At 40.3% G+C, this 18,556-nt stretch overlaps 1 protein-coding gene across 1 annotated transcript in view; it reads right to left on the bottom strand.

Moving 5' to 3' along the window:
• Positions 1–18,556, bottom strand: part of mta3 (metastasis associated 1 family, member 3) — an 85,540-nt gene that overhangs the window by 41,909 nt on the left and 25,075 nt on the right. Inside the window, exons 3-6 of the mRNA XM_061931778.2 lie at positions 13,546–13,639; positions 4,879–5,005; positions 4,692–4,755; positions 4,471–4,588 (exon numbers count right to left, since the gene is read on the bottom strand). Coding sequence (XP_061787762.1) covers positions 4,471–4,588; positions 4,692–4,755; positions 4,879–5,005; positions 13,546–13,639 — 403 coding nt within the window. The remainder of the gene's footprint in view (positions 1–4,470; positions 4,589–4,691; positions 4,756–4,878; positions 5,006–13,545; positions 13,640–18,556) is intronic.

The raw sequence follows: 18,556 nt of genomic DNA, 5'->3' as shown, positions 1-18,556 counted from the left end.
AAACTCAAGAGAATACTAGCAGTCAGCAAACAGTTGACATATGAGAGGCAATGTTCCAGCCACCAGCAAGAGCTGAAACTAAATAGACTTGATTACTAAACGAAAAGGAGGTGTGCTGGCAAACAAGTAAAGGTGCTGCAAAGACAAGTAACAGGAAGTGAAAACCAGAAAATAAAAACGCTAAACACCAAACAAAGGAAAACGCAAAACCATGTCCAAACTGTCAAGCCGGGCGTGAGAAAAAAACGTTGTTTATGTGCTTGTTCTTAATGTTATGTAAAGAGTAATACTTTTGATGCACTTCACCTTGACTCCTGCCTCTTCAAGAACACATATCCACATTGGTGACAATGCTAATGCTAACAACATGGCTAATGTTGGCAGCATATTTGCTAAGAATTCCTACTTCACGTAAATTCAATTACCACGGTCAGTCACGGAACCAATGAACAACAATAACGAGGGTTTATTGCAAGACTATTCAACTGGCGGCCCGGGCGCCAAATCCTGCGTGATAATGACACCCTATCAACCCCCCGAGTTCAGTTGAAAACTTGGGACACAAACATTTTTGCAGCAAATTCCTAAAAAAGAGTGCTCCTGTCGTATAGAGGAACTTGGACCATTGTAAAGACATTGGCAGAGCCGTCCATTGACATTTTACCTTGCTAGCAACCTTAGAACACTGGGGTCCAACTAGTGATTTACATAACTGAGGCGTTCCTCAAGACACCCTTTTCAGTCCTATCAGTTTTGGCAGTTACACATGTTTTCCCCAAGGTGATTTATGTCTCTAAGGTTGTGCGGTCGCCAGTAGTCATTTGTTCAAATTATTTAGTTACACTAATGGAGTTCCTCAAGGTTCTATTTTAGGTCCTCTCTTTTTCATTATTTAGGCCGGGGGTCGGGCACCTGTGGCTCTAGAGCCGCAAGCGCCGCCCTAGTGGTTCCCTGGAGCTTTAGAAAAGATTTATAAAAATGGAAAAAGATGGGTGAAATTTTTTTTCATTTTGTTTTATTATGGTTTCTGTAGGACGACAAAAATGACACAAACCTTCTTAAATATTATAAATCCACTATTTATATTAAAAATGCTTCATTGATGAGAGTATTTGGGGAGCGCCAAATTGTCCTACTAATTTTGGGGGTCATTGAGCTCACCGTATTTTGTTTACATGTACAAATTTCTGCAACGCTGCCACAGAAAGACGTGTTTTATGCCACTCCTTCCACAAGACTTTTTATGCTATGCGTGAATGCACAAAGGTTTGTAGGTATATTTGAGCTCATTTAATTTCCTTTACTTATGTCCTCTGTGTCCCGTATTTTTCGGACTATAAGTCACAGTTTTTTTCATAGTTTGGCCGGGGGTGCGACTTATACTCAGGAGCGACTTATGTGTGAAATTATTAACACATTAGCGTAAAATATCAAATAATATTATTTAGCTCATTCACGTAAAAGACTAGACCAGGGGTCGGCAACCCGCGGCTCTAGAGCCGCATGCGGCTCTTTAGCGCCGCCCTAGTGGCTCTCTGGAGCTTTTTAAAAAATTTATGAAAAATGGAAAAAGATGAGGGGAAAAAAATCTATTTTTTGTTTTAATATGGTTTCTGTAGAAGGACAAACATGACACAAGCCTCCCTAATTGTTACAAAGCACACTGTTTATATTAAACATGCTTCACTGATTCGAGTATTTGGCGAGCGCCGTTTTGTCCTACTAATTTTGGCGGTCCTTGAACTCCCCGTAGTTTGTTTACATGTATAACTTTCTCCGACTTTATAGGACGTGTTTTATGCCACTTCTTTTTCTGTCTCATTTTGTCCACCAAACTTTCCACAGAGGTGAGTTTTGTTGATGTTATTGACTTGTGTGGAGTGCTAATCAGACATATTTGGTCACTGCAAGCTAATCGATGCTAACATGCTATTTAGGCTAGCTATATGTACATATTGCATCATTATGCCTCATTTGTAGCTATATTTGAGGTCATTTAGTTTCCTTTAAGTCCTCTTAATTCAATTTATATCTCATGACACACTATCTGTATGTAATATAGCTTTTAATTTGTTGCGGCTCCAGACAGATTTGTTTTTGTACTTTTGGTCCAATATGGCTCTTTCAACATTTTGGGTTGCCGACCCCTGGACTAGACGTATAAGATTTCATCGGATTTCGCGATTAGGAGTGACAGATTGTTTGGTAAATGTATAGCATGTTCTATATGTTTTAGTTATTTGAATGACTCTTACCATAATATGTTACGTTAACATACCAGGCACGTTCTCAGTTGGTTATTTATGCCTCATATAACGTACACTTATTCAGCCTGTTGTTCACTATTCTTTATTTATTTTAAATTGCCTTTCAAATGCCTATTCTTGGTGTTGGGTTTTATCAAATAAATTTCCCCCAAAAATGCGACTTATATATGTTTTTTCCTTCTTTATTATGCATTTTCGGCCGGTGCGACTTATACTCCGGAGCGACTTATATTCCGAAAAATACGGTATTCAATGTATATTTGCATGTCCCGTGACGTATTTTCTGTATGTAATATTGGCTGCATTTCTGATAGTTGTTTGCGTGCCATGTTGTTATAGACCACAGTAAACGTTACCCAGCTTCCAAAGATTGTAATAAATCCATTAGAAGACAGCCTGGTGTTTCCTTGAACCTGGGAACACACATCTTTTCTACCTTTGGCCATTCTAAGCCAGTAATTTCCAGGAGTTAACTTGCCCTCTGAGAAGCCTCCGTTTTACTAATGTTGTAAAAATGTGTAGAATAAATAATACCTTTCTGCCAATTAAGATTTGCATCAGCCTGCGACACATACTCATTTTGATAGTAGGCTATTATAGCTAATATAGATACATCATGTGTGGCCTTCATTATAACACTTATCTAAGGCTTTGAATTTTTTGCGGCTCCAGATCTTTGGTCCAGTATGGCTCTTTCAACATTTTGGGTTGCCGACCCCTGATTTAGGCTATTCAGCTGGGGGGCCCGCAAATTCAGTTCACAAAACTTGGGAGAGACTCACATTTTTGAAGAGTGTCCTTAAAAACAGTAGAGCGCTCCTGTAACTCTGACAAAATAAATAAGACCAAAATCAAATTAATAAAAAAATCTAACTAATAGTGAAGGGAGAAGTCCGGCCCCTCGGTCATTAGCTTTCTGGAAAAGCGGCCCCAAAAACAATTTAGTTGAATATGCCTGGTTTATTGGATAAGATGTTTCATGTTTTGTAGCTTTTTTATTGGAATTAGGAGGGAATGGCTCTTTTAATAGCAAATGTTGCCAAACCGTGCTCTTGAGCAGTGTTTTTCAAAAACTGTGCCGGCACACTAGTGTGCCGTGAGATACAGTCTGGTGTGTCGTGGGAGATGATCTAATTTCACCTATTTGGGTTAAAAATATTTTTTGCAAACCAGTAATTATAGTCTGAAAATGATGTGTTGTTGTTGAGTGTCGGTGCTGTCTAGAGCTCGGCAGAGTAACTGTGTAATACTCTTCCATATCAGTAGGTGGCAGTCAGTAGCTAATTGCTTTGTAGATGTGGAGAACAGCGGAAGGCAGCGTGCAGGTAAAAAATGTGTCTAATGCTTAAACCAAAAATAAACAAAAGGTGAGTGCCCCTAAGAAAAGGCATTGAAGCTTAAGGAAGGCTATGCAGAACAAAACTAAAAATGAACCGGCTACAAAGTAAACAAAAACAGAATGCTGGACAACAGCAAAGACTTACTGTGGAGCAAAGACAATGTACATCCGAACATGACATGACAATCAACAATGTCCCCACAAAGAAGGATAAAAACAACTTAAATAGTCTTGATTGCTAAAACAAAGCAGTTGCGGGGAATAGCGCTCAAAGGAAGACATGAAACAGCTACAGGAAAATACCAAAAAAAGAGAAAAAGCCACCAAAATAGGAGCGCAAGACAAGAACTAAAACACTACACAGGAAAACAGCAAAAAAACCTCAAAATAAGTCAGGGTGTGATGTGACAGGTGGCGACAGTACACCTACTTTGAGACAAGAGCTATAGTGATACATGCTTGGTTATGGTTTAAAGTCATATACAACAATTGCGACAACGATTTTTTTACTGTCAACTGAGTTTTGTTTTTTAATGATTTCTGCTGGTGGTGTGCCTCCGCATTTTTTCAAAGCAAAAAATGTGCCTTAGCTCAAAAAAGGTTGAAAAACACTGCTCTAGAGGTGCAAACCCACATGCCGCCGCCATTCACTTGCAAACAGACAGAGATATTTGGACCGAGGGTTAAGTAGATTACTTTCACACGTGCCCAAACGCACCAGAGATTATTTTAAACGCACCCTAAGCAAACATATAACTTATGATGCCCAATTTAAGATAATGGTCTTACATTCAGGGTCGTCCTATATTTGAATCTGTATGCTACTTTAACAACAGCTAACTAATAAATGGGTGCAGTCCTAACCCTCTGGTAGCATTTCCGGTACGTCAGCCTGAAAGCGCGGCCCCACGCGGATCTCTCCTTTGTCGGCCAGCAGGGTCTTCTGCGTGGGATCGTACACCAGCGAGTAAAAGAAGGTATCCTGGGAAGGAAAAGCGTGGGAATCTTAAAAGGGGATTTAAGTGGGTGCATTCAGCACTTTTTAGAAAGAGGCTGCCCACTGGATGAAGAAGACGATGCCTCACCTCTTTGTCGAGGTACGAAAGGACCTCTTCGGTCTCATTCAGTAACGCCACGCTGCACTTCCCCCTGAGGAGAGGGGGACACACAAGAAAGGGGCATGTTAAAAACCCAAACAGGAAGTGAGCGAATGCATGTTCCCGCCAGTTCAAGCGCACTGCCGGAGTGGAACATGATGCACATTTACAACACCTGATGTGCGTCGCCGGTAGACTCTCGTACTGCCGCGAGAGGAAGAGTTCTCTGTGGCGGAGCTGGTGTTTCTGTTTGTCCGTCAGATCCGTCTCTGTCGGGTTCTCCTTCTCCTCCTCCAATTCCTCTGCGGAGACACAAGGTCATAAGAAGAAGTTCCTATTTTTTAACTAACACAACTACTAAGCAAATTATACAATCCCTTGTATTGTCACATCTTGACTTCTAAACAAGAACTAAATAAAATCCAGTTTACCCAAAACAGAGCTGCCAGACTAGCTCTCCATTGCTTGTTTAGGACTGGCATTGAGATAATGCATAATGAATTGTCATGGATGAGAGTTGGTGAAAGACTAGCTTGTAGTTTAATTCTTTTTTTTTTTTTTTTTTTAAATCTATACATACCATAAACCTGCTTATCTGTATTTTCAGCTGTTGCTTGCTAGTGAAAGTCACAACTATGGTGCCAGGCTAACCCTAAGAGGTGCTCGCACCTGTCTTAAACCTAAAACTGATGTTTTGAAAAAGACTGTACTGTATAGGGCAGGGGTCGGCAACCTTTACCAGTCACAGAGCCATTTTGACCAGTTTCACATATTATAGTTAACAATGGGAGCCGCTAAAATTTGGTGCGGCACGCGGGTTTTGAATGAATAACACTTGTCAGCGTCATGCGTGCCGTAATTGTACAGCATATAGCGCCCACTACAACCAGCGTGCCTGATCAGCCACACGTTGTATGGGGCTTCAGCTCCCTTACATAGGTGACAGCAAGGCATACTTGCTTAACAACCACACAGGTTACACTGACGGTGGCGGTATAAAAAATGTTTTAACACTCTTACTAATAATGCGCCACACTGTGAACCCACACCAAACAAGAATGACAAACACATTTCGGGAGAACATCTGCACCGTAACACAACATAAACACAACAGGACAAATACCCAGAATCCCATGCAGCCCTAACTCTTCCGGGATACATTATACACCCCTGCTACCAAACCCCGCCCACCTCAACCGACGCACAGAAGGGGTTGGGGGGGTGGGGGTGGGGGGTCGATGTGTGAGGGAGCAGGCTTGGGGTGGGGGCGGGGTTTGGTGGTAGCAGGGGTGTATAATGTAGCCCGGAAGAGTCAGGGCTGCATGGGATTCTGGGTGTTTGTTCTGTTGTGTTTATGTTGTGTTAAGGTGCAGATGTTCTCCCGAAATGTGTTTGTCATTCTTGTTTGGTTTTGGTTCAAAGTGTGGCGCATTATTAGTAAGAGTGTTAAAGTTGTTTTATATGGACACCGTCAGTGTAACCTGTGTGGCTGTTGAGCAAGTATGCCTTGCTGTCGCGTACGTTTGCAAGCAGAAGATGTATATTGTATAACAAGTGTTGGGCTGGCACGCTGTTAATACAGATTGTAGAGGGCGCCAAATGTTGTACCATCACAGCACGCCCTTATTATAGCTTTAAGGGTGAAAATCGGTGAATATTAATCCCGGGAGTTTTCTGCGAGAGGCACTGATATCCGGAAGTCTCACGGGAAAATTGGGGGGTTCAGCAAGTAAGCTGCTGAGCCGCATCAGAGTGATCAAAGAGCCGCTTGCGGCACCGGAGCCGCGGGTTGCCGACCCCTGGTATAGGGCAATCACTTACTGGAATCTACTTCCACAATATCTGGTATCAATCACCAGCATAGTGGGTTTTAAAAATAGACTAAGAGGAGAAGTATTGCGGAAAGAGATTATTCTAGATCAGACCTTGACAAATTAAGGCCCGTGGGCCACATGCAGCCCGTTAAGCTTTTCAATCTGGCCCACCGGACATTCCCAAATATTTTTTTTTTTAGATCTTTAAGATGGAAAGTGTAGCTGCCATTATGATGTGTAGTGATGTTTTCAAATGACCGTAAGTCTTGAACTATATAAAGTATTTCAACGGTTGGAATCTGCGCTTTTGCATGGTATACTAGTTACTATGGTCATCTAATTAGTTACTATGGTCATCTAATTAGTTACTATAGTCATCTAATTAGTTACTACGGTAATCTAAGTCACAACAGCTCAGAGGAGGCACCAAGCAGTGTGGAGATTTTCACAACAAAGTTTTAAAGCTTAGTGATATTTCAGATACATCAGATTGTAGGTGGGTTTTTTTGTTTGTTTTGCTGAGTTTGTTGCATTTTTGTTGTGTTTTGCTTAATTGTAAAATATGTCGATGGAGAGGGGGTGTGACGTTCATATGTTGTCAATATTCAGTGTTTTGTCGGTCATAGTTAATATTGTAAATCCCACATTCTTTATTTTCATGTACATTCTGGATGTCTTATTCAGTAAAAAAACAAAACAAATTCCATTTCGTTTTTAAGGTGGTCTGTCATAATGTTTTTAGCATTGAATCAGACATTATTGGGAGGTTCTGTAGATATACCGGCCCCCAGACACATTGTTTCTATAAATAATTGCCCAGGCCTGTTCCAGATTGTACCTAATGTCATGACTGGTTTTATTGATTATTGACTATTTTATTGGATTATGGGACAAGCAGTAGAAAATGGATGGATGGTACTTTTTCGTCACTTATTGATTGTCTTTGGTACACTAATGTTACTTGGTTATTTGTTTAATATTTGCAAAAACATATATATCTATTTTTATATTGCTCTTTTTAACTTTGGTATGAACATTATTATGTAAAGTCGAAGTTATTATTTTTTTGTTCTTTGTTGTTGCTATTTTTGTAAACTTTTGTTTTGTGATTGTGTGATGTTTTTTGCCTGGACTCCAGGAAGAATAGTCTCCACTGCGGTGTAGACTAATGGGGATCCTTAATAAAGTAAACTAAACATCAGAAGACAATTCCGGAACCTTATGCCGTATTTTTTGTCATTGCCACAATTTTTTGGTGCCATGTTGACCACGAATCATCTGTTGTAGTTATCCCTGATAGTTGTGGACCTGCCTGGACACCACTTCCTGCAGCATTGCTGCTAATGTTGTAAGCATAGACTTGTGTGCACACAAGTTAGCTGTACATTTATTTATCATTTGGATTCATGCCGCATGTTGGCCTCACAGTCAGGAGATTGAGGGTCCAAATCTCCGTTCGGACACTTTGAATGAGGGTGGGTTATCTTCGACTAACTGGAGGCTCTAAATTGTCCATGTGTGACTCTGAGCGTGAATGAAGGAGCGAGGAATAGCAAAATATGCTACACTACCGTATTTTCCGCACTATAAGGCGCACCTAAAAACCACAAATTTTCTCAAAAGCTGACAGTGCGCCTTATAACCCGGTGCGCTTTATATATGGATAAATATTAAGATTCATTTTCATAAAGTTTCGGTCTCGCAACTTCGGTAAACAGCCGCCATCTTTTTTCCCGGTAGAACAGGAAGCGCTTCTTCTTCTACGCAAGCAACCGCCAAGGTAAGCACCCGCCCCCATAGAACAGGAAGCGCTTCTTCTTCTACTGTAAGCAACCACCCGCCCGTGTAGAAGAAGAAAAAGCACGCGGATATCACCATACGTTTCATTTCCTTTGTGTGTTTACATCTGTAAAGACCACAAAATGGCTCCTACTAAGCGACAGGTATCCGGTTCATGAAAAGACGCAATCTCTCCATCCGCACACGGATTACTATTTCACAGCAACTGATATTCCTGTGAAACGCACTGTGGATACAACGGGAGCACGTACGGTGAATATTCGCACCACAGGGAATGAGAAGTCATCCTTCACTGTGGTTCTAGCTTGCCATGCTAATGGCCAGAAACTTCCACCCATGGTGATATTCAAAAGGAAGACCTTGCCAAAAGAGACCTTTCCAGCCGGCGTCATCATAAAAGCTAACTCGAAGGGATGGATGAAGAAAAGATGAGCGAGTGGTTAAGGTAAGTTTAAGTTTACGCGAAGAGGCCGGGTGGCTTTTTTCACGCAGCTCTGTCCATGTTGATATACGTATGTTTGTGATTGCACATTTGCGTACATTTTGGGAGTGAACAGAGTTGTTAGAACGCTGGTTCTTAATATATTATTAAAGTTTGACTGACCTATCTGACTGTTTTTTTGACATTCCTTTAGCGCAGTTAGATGCGGCTTACAACACGGGGCGGCTTATAGGTGGACAAAGTTTTGAAATATGCCGTTCATTGAAGGCGCGGCTTATAACCCAGGGCGCCTTATGGTGCGGAAAATACGGTACATACTGTCACACCGGTGGAGGATATGCTAACTGCTAAGTTAGAGCTCTTGAATGTAAACAGAGATGGGGGGCTCGATACAAATATGTGGCAGTTTTGTATCTGGTTGATACTACAGTGGTTGGAGCAATATCTTTTTTTATTATCAAAAATTGTTTAGTAATTTTTAACTCAGAAAATAAGTCTCTAGACCTGGGGTCAGCAACCCGTGGCTCTAGAGCCGCGTGCGGCTCTTTAGTGCCACCCTAGTGGCTCCATGGACCTCATTCAGAGATGTGTGAAAATGGATGTGTTTGTTTTAATGTTTTCTGTAGGAGAACAAACATGACACAAACGTTCCTAATTGTTGGAAATCCCACTGTTTATGTTATACATGCTTCACTGATGAGAGTATTTGGCAAGCACCGTTTTGTCTAACTCATTTTAGCGATCCTTGAACTCATCGTAGTTTGTTTACATGTACAACTTTCTCTGATGCTGCCACAGAACGACGTGTTTTATGCCACTCCTTCTTTTTCTCATTTTGTCCACCAAACGTTTTATGCTGTGCGTGAATGCACAAAGGTGAGCTTTGTTGATTTTATTGATTTGCTGGAGTGCTAACCAGGCATATTTGGTCAGTGCATGACTGCAAGCTAATAAATGCTAACATGCTATTTAGGATAGCTGTATGTACATATTGCATCATTATGCCTCAATTGTAGGTATATTTGAGTTAATTTACTTATGTCCTCTGTGTATTTAATTTATATTTGCATGTCTCATGACACATTATTTGTGTGTAATATTGGCTGCATTTCTGATGGTTGTTTGCCATGTTGTTCCAGACCATAGCAAACGTTACCCAGCTTGCAAAGATTGTAATGAATCCATTAGAAGAAGACAGCCTGCCGTTTCCTTAAATTTGGACACACACATCTATACCTTTGGCCATTCTGAGCCAGTAATTTCCAGGAGTTATCTCATCCTGTGACAAGCCTCTATTTTACTAATGATTTCCAATGTTGCAAAAATGTGTAGAATAAAAATTTAAATACAACATTTGTGTCAGCCTTTGATAGGAGGCTAATATACTGTAGCTAATATAGACACTTGCATCATGTGTTGCCTACATTATAACACTTATATAAGGCTTTTAATTTTTTTGCGACTACAGACAGATTTATTTTTTGTATTTTTGGTCCAATATGGCTCTTTCAACATTCCGGGTTGCCGACCCCTGCTCTCGACAAAGGGCCAAAAACTCAAAGGATTGATTAAATTAGAGCCAATAGGAGTAACTAACTGATATTGTTAGACTTCCATCCTGTGTTTTTTCTTAATCAAAAATTAAAATCAATTAATGAATTTGAAAATTTGAAGTATCAGTATAAGCATTGGTATGACCAATACTGCACCCGTAAATACAATTGAACCTCGATTTACGAACCCCTGTATTTTCAAACTTTTCGGTTTACAAACTTTTAGAACGAGCCAAATGCGTCTCAATCTGCGACCCATGTCTCTATGTACGAACGCTTCTTTCAGTCATTGATTTAGCAGCAAACGTCACATACTGTCCAGATTGAGACGCATTTGGCTCGTTCTAAAAGTTTGTAAACCGAAAAGTTTGAAAATACAAGGGTTCGTAAATCGAGGTTCAACTGTATTTACGGGTGCAGTATTGGTCATACCAATGCTTACTAGTCACTTTTCAGCGCTCAAGTGTGTGTGTGCCTTTTCTGTGTTTATTCGCCTTTTGACAAGTTGTGTCCATTTTGCAAATTTAATATGAGTCCCAAAAACTCAACAGACCAGCGTGGAAAGGAGGAGGAAATCACCCTGAAATTAGACTGCCTGCTGCTTTCTCTCCAGCTCCTCTGCCGATTTTGATGTTGTTAAAGGTAAAAAATAAAGCTGATCGTTTGTGAGGGCACCAATGTGATTTCTGTGTCTTGGCAGAGCAGCAAATACAGCACAGTTCATGTTCAAGTATTGGCTTGTTAATAAAGAGAACGTTGATCCATCATCCCCTTATTATTTGTTTGTTTGATGTATAGTACTGTATACCATTTTATATTCTATTCAAAGTGTACAAACATTCACAAAAATATGGACTTTTGTTGAGGCTGGAACCCATTATTCATACTTACTTTACAATGTTTCTTACGAAAAAATTTGCTTGACTTTAAAAACTTTTCGATTATCGAACTCTGTTCAAGAACCAATTAAGTTCTACTGTACTAAATGTGTGGTATCACGCCAAACTAATGTAAAGTATCCAAATGACAGGAGAGTAGGTGTTTATTACATTTCACCAGAAGTGTAGAGAAACATGTTACAACACAACATAACCAAATATTAAGAGTAAATTAGCAAGTAGATTAATAATAGCTTTGATAAAAAAATAATTGAAAATGACAAAATATGATACCGCAGCTAAATTAGGAGTCTTTGGAACCTATTTGAAAATGGTTCTGTTATCATTTACATACCAAAAAATGTATTGTAATATATATCGTTATCGCAGGAGGCAGCAATCTAAAGCACAGGCCAAAAGTTTGGACACACCTTCTCATTCAATGTGTTTTCTTTATTTTCATGACTATTTACATTGTAGATTGTCACTGAAGGCAACAAAACTATGAATGAACACATGTGGAGTTATGTACTTAACAAAAAAAGGTGAAATAACTGAAAACATGTTTTACACACTCTTGGCATTCTCTCAATGAGCTTCAAGAGGTAGTCACCTGAAATCGTTTTCACTTTATAGGTTTGCTTGAAGCTCAAAAGAATGCCAAGAGCGTGCAAAGCAGTAATCAGAGCAAAGGCTATTTTGAAGAAACTAGAATATAAAACATGATTTCAGTTATTTCGCCTTTTTTTGTTAAGTACCGTATTTTTCGGAGTATAAGTCGCTCCGGCCAAAAATGCATGATAAAGAAGGAAAAAAACATATATAAGTCGCACTGGAGTATAAATCGCATTTTTGGGGGACATTTATTTGATAAAACTCAACACCAAGAATAAAGTTAAAGTTAAAGTCCCAATGATTGTCACACACACACTAGGTGTGGTGAAATTTGTCGTCTGCATTTGACCCATCCCCTTGTTCACCCCCTGGGAGGTGAGGGGAGCAGTGGGCAGCAGCGGTGCTGCGCCCGGGAATCATTTTTGGTGATTTAACCCCCAATTCCAACCCTTGATGCTGAGTGCCAAACAGGGAGGTAAAGGGTCCCATTTTTATAGTCTTTGGTATGACTCGGCCGGGGTTTGAACTCACAACCTACCGATCTCAGGGCGGACACTCTAACCACTAGGCCACTGAGTAGGTTGACATTTGAAAGGCAATTTAAAATAAATAAAGAATAGTGAACAACAGGCTGAATAAGTGTACGTTATATGAGGCATAAATAACCAACTGAGAACGTGCCTGGTATGTTAATGTAACATATTATGGTAAGAGTCATTCAAATAACTATAACATATAGAACATGCTATATATTTACCAAACAATCTGTCACTCCTAATCGCTAAATCCGATTAAATCTTACGTCTCTTACGTGAATGAGCTAAATAATATTTGATATTTTACGGTAATGTGTTAATAATTTCACACATAAGTCCCTCCTGAGTATAAGTCGCACCCCCGGCCAAACTATGAAAAAAACTGCGACTTATAGTCCGAAAAATACAGTACATAACTCCACATGTGTTCATTCATAGTTTTGATGCCTTCAGTGACAATCTACAATGTAAATAGTCATGAAAATACAGAAAACACTTTGAAATGAGAAGGTGTGTCCAAACTTTTGGCCTGTACTGAATAATACAATGTATATTTCAGGCCATATCGCCCATTCCTAGTGGCAAATAACATAACTTGCTTATGTTACATCCATGTTATTGTTTTTTATCAGTTGTTTGGCCAATAATGCTGCCATTAGTGCAGCCTCTCAGCATAAGTCAAACGCGTGAGTTTGTGTAAAAATCAGCAAATCAAACCCAGCGCGAACCGAGTGGATTCTCTGAGAGGCGTCTCTGGTCTTAATCTGTGGTTTTCGAAAATCCATTAGTGACGTAACCAGCGACAAAACAAAAGGAGGGGGCGGGGGAGAACCCCTCTAGCGTGCCTCACGTCGTCACTCTGCCTTTCTCTCGCGGACAAAACGGTGCATTAGCGTCTCTCTCTCTCTCTCTTGTCATGTTGCCCTCCACCATCATGTGAATGAAGCCAGCAAAGGGCATTCATGTAAAAAGACACTTATGTTTTCGATGACTAAGCGCTGCCATTGTGATGGCGAGATGACTGTCATGTAGTCAGTGCCTGAAGAGAAAGAGAGCACGCATAATGTGTGTCATCCGAGATGGAGAGACTTGTGTTCAGTCGGAACATTTCTCATCTGTCCACAAACGGATATGTCACTTTTTACTTTGGGATGCAAGTCAGTTCAAGGGAGAGGCATGACACACCGCATCCGACGGGACTCACTCGCATGTTTGTCCGCCAGCTGGATGAGGCTGTGAGAGATGTCCCTCCTTCTGTAGAAGCACACCACCTTGGCCTCCACATTCCCACTGGCCGTCTGCAGGGAGAGAAGATGCTGATGGAGTGAAGAAGGTGGCAAAGTACCCCCCCACCCCAACCCCTGTCTCAATGGAGCCATCACACAAGTTTCTAATTTCCCCAGAGAGCGCTCTCTCCTTTGTGTCCGCTTCAAACCGCCATGCAGCTATGACAAGATGACCGGGGCAGTAATGGCGCATTTGACAAAAATGATTGATCGATTGATTGTCTGGCAGGCCGTGTAATAGTTAGAGTGACAGGATGAAAGACGCTGCGGCCATAAAACACAGATTGATGGAGTGCAGAACATGACAGGCTGTGGAGTTTGAGACAACTGTCTCACTTGTGGCAATTTACTTTTGCAGGTGAAATTATCTTGTGCCACCCGTTTACATCTGGCAACCATTCATTATAAGGCTATACGCTCGAATGATTCCGATTGTAGTTTCCAGCTTTAGCCTTACAGAAAGGCTGGGTTGAAAACAGACGTGCATCTTATGGTAGTACCGTATTTTTCGGAGTATAAGTCGCACCGGAGTATAAGTCGCACCTGCCGAAAATGCATAATAAAGAAGGAAAAAAACATATATAAGTCGCAATGGAGTATAAGTCGCATTTTTGGGGGAAATTTATTTGATAAAACCCAACACCAAGAATGGACATTTGAAAGGCAATTTAAAATAAATAAAGAATAGTGAACAACAGGCTGAATAAGTGTACGTTATATGAGGCATGAATAACCAACTGGTATGTTAACATAACATATTATGGTAAGAGTCATTCAAATAACTATAACATATAGAACATGCTATACGTTTACCAAACAATCTGTCACTCCTAATCGCTAAATCCCATGAAATCTTATATGTCTAGTAGGGATGTCCCGATCCGATATTTGGATCGGATCGGCCGCTGATATTTGCCAAAAAATGCGTATCGGCAAGGGATGGGAAAATACCGATCCAGATCCAGTTTAAAAAAAAAACTCCGGTCCGTGTTTTCCAACGCACAGATTTAAAGAATACATTCCACTTTTCTGCTGCTCCCTATTCCCGTTCCGCATTTTCCAGCACACCTTCAACACATCCACAGGTCTATGGATTCTCACGCAGTTGCTTTTAGCTGCTGGCATTGCACTACAGGCTCTTCCCACTCCTTCTTCTGTCTCCTTCTCACAGACAGCAAGCGCAACTTCTTACACATGTCACACGTCACATACGTGTACGTCCTCTCCCAGCAGAGAGGTAGCAGCATGGCTAACGTTAGCTGTGATGCTAGCCGCCTGCTCAAACGTCCTCTGCCCACGGCAAATCTATGCCACGCACAAAATCAAATAAAAAAATAAGCGCATAATAATTTTCGACACACGGACACGACAGAGAAAACAGTTTTCGTCATCATTGTTCAAATATTGTGACGTCTGTCGAGACGCTTATCTCCATTCGGTGCCACACGTCCACACCATCAAAATGCCGAGGCAAAAATTTCCACATCAACACCGTATGAAAAAATTTGTGATTTTTTTAGTTGTGATTTCCTTCTCTGCATGAAAGTTTAAAAGTAGCATATATTAATGCAGTATGAAGAAGAATGTTTTAATGTAGACATGCAAGCCTTGAAAGAACATTTTGAAAATCAAGACTACATTTCCTGCAAATGGGTGCATTTCTACCCTATATTTTAACTTTAGATTTATTCTCATATCAAACTCTTTTGGCTGTCTTTTTGACACTTACATCAGGCGCCCCCCTCCACACCCCGGATCATAAATAATGTAAATAATTCAATGTGATTATCTTGTGTGATGACTGTATTATGATGATAGTATATATCTGATAGTATATATCTGTATCATGAATCAATTTAAGTGGACCCCGACTTAAACAAGTTGAAAAACTTATTCGGGTGTTACCATTTAGTGGTCAATTGTACGGAATATGTACTTCACTGTGCAACCTACTAATAAAAGTCTCAATCAATCAATCAAAACACATAGAATAATCATACTGCTGTGATTATATGCATCAAGTGTTCATTCAAGGCTAAGGCAAAATATCAAGATATATATCGTGTATCGCAATATGGCCTTAAAATATCGCAATATTAAAAAAAGGCCATATCGCCCAGCCCTAGTTTCAATGATGCCATTTCTGTTTGTCATGTATAATTTTGTCTATTTTGTGTTTATCCTTGAATAAACAGGTCAGTTTCTTGTTACCAACCATTGTGTATTATTCAAACTCCCCTAATTCAGCTGGCTAGTTGTTATCAAGAGTACTAAAAACCCTTTTCAACATGATTCTGACAACTAAGTAGGCTAAATAACTTTAAACTTTAATCCATGCTCGGATAGGCCAGTATCGGTCAGTATCGGTATCGGATCGGAAGTGCAAAAACAAAATCGGTATCGGACCGGAAGTGCAAAAACCTGGATCGGGACATCCCTAATGTCTAGTCTCTTACGTGAATGAACTAAATAATATTATTTGATATTTTACAGTAATGTGTTAATAATTTCACACATAAGTCGCTCCTGAGTATAAGTCGCACCAAACTATGAAAAAAACTGCGACTTATAGTCCGAAAAATACGGTATTTGGATTTCCTTATTTGGCTACGTGGGCTTTTTCTAGTGTTTCCTATATATTTATTCCTTTGTGGCGGACCACCATTGATATATGTTAATTAGGGGTGTAACGATTCGTTGCACCAACAATTCACTTTGATTCAATATTTGTGGTTGCCGATACTACTCAGGGACAATCTCAGCAGAAATGAATTATGGATGTAAACAACAATTAATGGCCAATGCGTTCACATATTATTTGAAGGAAGTGCAACCAACACATTAGGTTGAGTTGAAAGGAAACCTTTTCTGCTTACATTTTCAACATTCAAGACATTTTCAATAAAACTACAGTAATCAACGTTACATCAACATTGTAGATTTACCTGCTAAATAAAGTGCCCCGACCCGGCCCTACAGTATTTGTTCTCAGTCCTGGCGTCGCCGATGACGAACAACGTCCCAGGTGTGCGGAAGCATGTATGCACCTTCATCCTTGTCGATGGTACTGGCCCCTCGTTTCCTAAATCCCATAGCCTCCTTGATCCAACTCTAGTATTTATTTGTTTCTGATTAAATAACTTTTCCTTGGGTGCCATTTGTTGTGTTCCGTAAGTCGGCACGCTGGCTATCACTTCCGTTTTGTCAGTCGTGTCATTTGTGGCTAAACGTTAAGTTGTGGCTTAATATTATTGTGTTGTGTTGTTTGTCTCGGTTGTGGCTTTTGCAATCGTGCTGTAGCTGTAATTAACGATATTGTCTTGTGGCGTTTGTTATGACCTTTCTCGACCACTGTAGCTGTCCGCTATTTTTGTGATGACGTGAGAGACGGGCAAAAGACTTAATGTTTAATGTCCTTCTTTTTTTTTTCTTTTTTTTTTGAAGTGCTAAAGTTCAAGTACCAGTAGAGTGGACAAACAAGACACCTCTATATTACAGCTATTGTCATATATATCTGATTTATGACACCAAAAGACTTCCAAAGTCTGCAAATAAATAGATACGATCAAAATAGTATAAATCCCAGGGAGATTCCGGTGCCATTTTGAGAGTTAATGAGCATGCCAGTCACGAGTGAGAGTTAGGAACCACAGATCCCTTCCCCATCAACAACAATGCTAATTAAGCAGACTTTGTGAAAACCAACGATTACCTTTGGAAAAAATGATGATCCAAAACCTTCTATTTTTGAGACCGAACACAAAGAGGATGAGCAATGAGTTTCAGAAGTTGAGTGCTAAACGGATCCTGCTTTATTGCTAGATGCTTAGCATACAAACAATTATCGTAGATTCAATCGCACACCTCACAAAGGGTTAAAAAAAAGCTTCCGCAACTACATCTTGTTTGTCATCTTGGGGGATGTCAAAGTCGACCAGCCTCTCGGTCCATGGCCACATGTGTCTACTACCTGGGGAGAGATTCATGAATTACAATCTAGAATGTACTTTTAGCAAGCTTGAGACAAAGCAGAAGAAATTGCCGGCTCGGTGTGTCAATAATAGCAGCGTAAGCTCGCATTAGCAAACTGCTAACAATGAGCTGCTAAAACAGGCCGTCTGCGTTGGCACTTTTAACAATATCGCTTACATTTGGTTAATTTTAAGGTCACGACATGTAAATGGAGTACTGTTGGCGGTTTCTGGATGTTTTTAGAGGATATAATGGGCGCAATCTGTTGACTCAATTGTTAGCTATTTATTTACGATTTCGAATGCATAAAAAAGCCAAGCATATATGTTCTTGACTTACATAAGGTTTGTGAATCATAAATAGCACATCTCTTTCAAATCTTTGCGTATCTACAGCATGACTGATCTGATAACATGGTCAGAGTGCAAAAGGGTTCCTCCAGTGACGTAGAATCTACAGAAATTGCTGAAAGTTTTCGGAGCGGAATATTCAAAACGGCCTACAGAATTTCTCGCATTTTGTGATGTTTAGATGGTATTTTCACATACTTTGCGGATTGTAAATACAATTGGATATGTTTTAATGGATACAATAAAACACAATAAATCACAAAGTCAACTTGTTTTTCCATTCTACTAGTACTTTAAGGAAATCTGGGCGGATCTCGTCCTCCCCCGGGGCACTGCCACCTTGACAACCTCAGCCCCAGAGATAAGAGAGCTCACCACGGAGTCCCTCGACACTGCTTCCTAATAAGAAGACGTGTAGGTGGGATTGAGAAGGTCTTCAAAGTATTTTTTCCACCAATTCACAACATTCAGAATCGAGGTCAGCAGCACACCATCCATACCAAATAAGTTGTTGACAATGCACTGCTTCTCCTTCCCGAGACGGCAGATGATGGTCCAAAATCTCCAAAAGTCGTTCTATATGGCCTTGCCAAACTCCTCCAATGTT

This window comes from Nerophis lumbriciformis, linkage group LG39, assembly GCF_033978685.3.
Source record: "Nerophis lumbriciformis linkage group LG39, RoL_Nlum_v2.1, whole genome shotgun sequence".
Classification (NCBI taxonomy): Eukaryota; Metazoa; Chordata; class Actinopteri; order Syngnathiformes; family Syngnathidae; genus Nerophis; species Nerophis lumbriciformis.
Note: the sequence above shows the minus strand (reverse complement) of the source record. Positions and strands in the feature narration are given on the sequence as shown.